The sequence below is a fragment of the Lottia gigantea genome (genome assembly GCF_000327385.1).
Source record: "Lottia gigantea unplaced genomic scaffold LOTGIsca_275, whole genome shotgun sequence".
NCBI classification, from domain to species: Eukaryota; Metazoa; Mollusca; class Gastropoda; family Lottiidae; genus Lottia; species Lottia gigantea.
The window spans coordinates 63,686-64,426 of NW_008708877.1; the positions used below are offsets into that span (position 1 = coordinate 63,686).

At 42.1% G+C, this 741-nt stretch overlaps 1 protein-coding gene across 1 annotated transcript in view; it reads right to left on the bottom strand.

Moving 5' to 3' along the window:
• LOTGIDRAFT_175387 (hypothetical protein) overlaps positions 1 to 741 on the bottom strand; it is a gene marked incomplete at both ends in the record, with an annotated part of 5,590 nt that extends 4,849 nt beyond the window's left edge. Inside the window, one exon of the mRNA XM_009056419.1 lies at positions 656 to 741. Within this exon, the coding sequence (XP_009054667.1) occupies positions 656 to 741 (86 nt within the window). The remainder of the gene's footprint in view (positions 1 to 655) is intronic.

The window sequence follows — 741 nt, forward strand, 5'->3', positions numbered from 1 at the left end:
CTCCCAATTAAAAATTCTTAGAACTCAAAAAGGACCATCACCTATTGATTCTAAGAAACGCTGGTGCTGATTGATTTTCAACAGCTGAAAAGTTGCACCGTCTGCGGTGAAACCATATAACTGAGCCAACCCACATGCGAGACAAATAGCCGAGCTGTTGACTCACCACGTGTGCGCCGGACTTGAGGTTGTTTCCTGGTCGTTTCACGTTTTCTTTGGTCGACTCCTGGTCGTTTCAAGCCGCTTCATGATTTAGTAAGTACGATTTACAAGTAGTTTTTTTTTCCAATTTAGTTATTCCTACATAATCAACCCACTGCGTAGTTGCAACAGCATTCATTGACAACTGTACGTGATCATAATTCATTGTAGTCTTCCTACACTTTTCCAATCACTCTGCTCTCGTATCAACAGACTTATTTGTGGGTACGACCAATGTCGAGCGGCAGAGATCTAGGCTAGGCCCACTGCACTGACGCTCGCAGTGGCATTTCTAAGAAATTGCCACTGATTACTCAAATTGGCGGCGGCGTTTTTCTTGCACAAATGGCAGAATGTGGCTAAAAAGAATTGGGAGGAAGTGGAAGCTAATAACTGCAGCTCAAGTGTTTACAAGTCAGTCAACAACACTTATTTAGAAAAAGAAAAAGCTTACCCAAAAGAATAAACGAAACCATCTTTAGTTGGTCTGTAAGGTTCATCTGCACAAACATCCCATCCACCATCAGTTATTTTACCCAT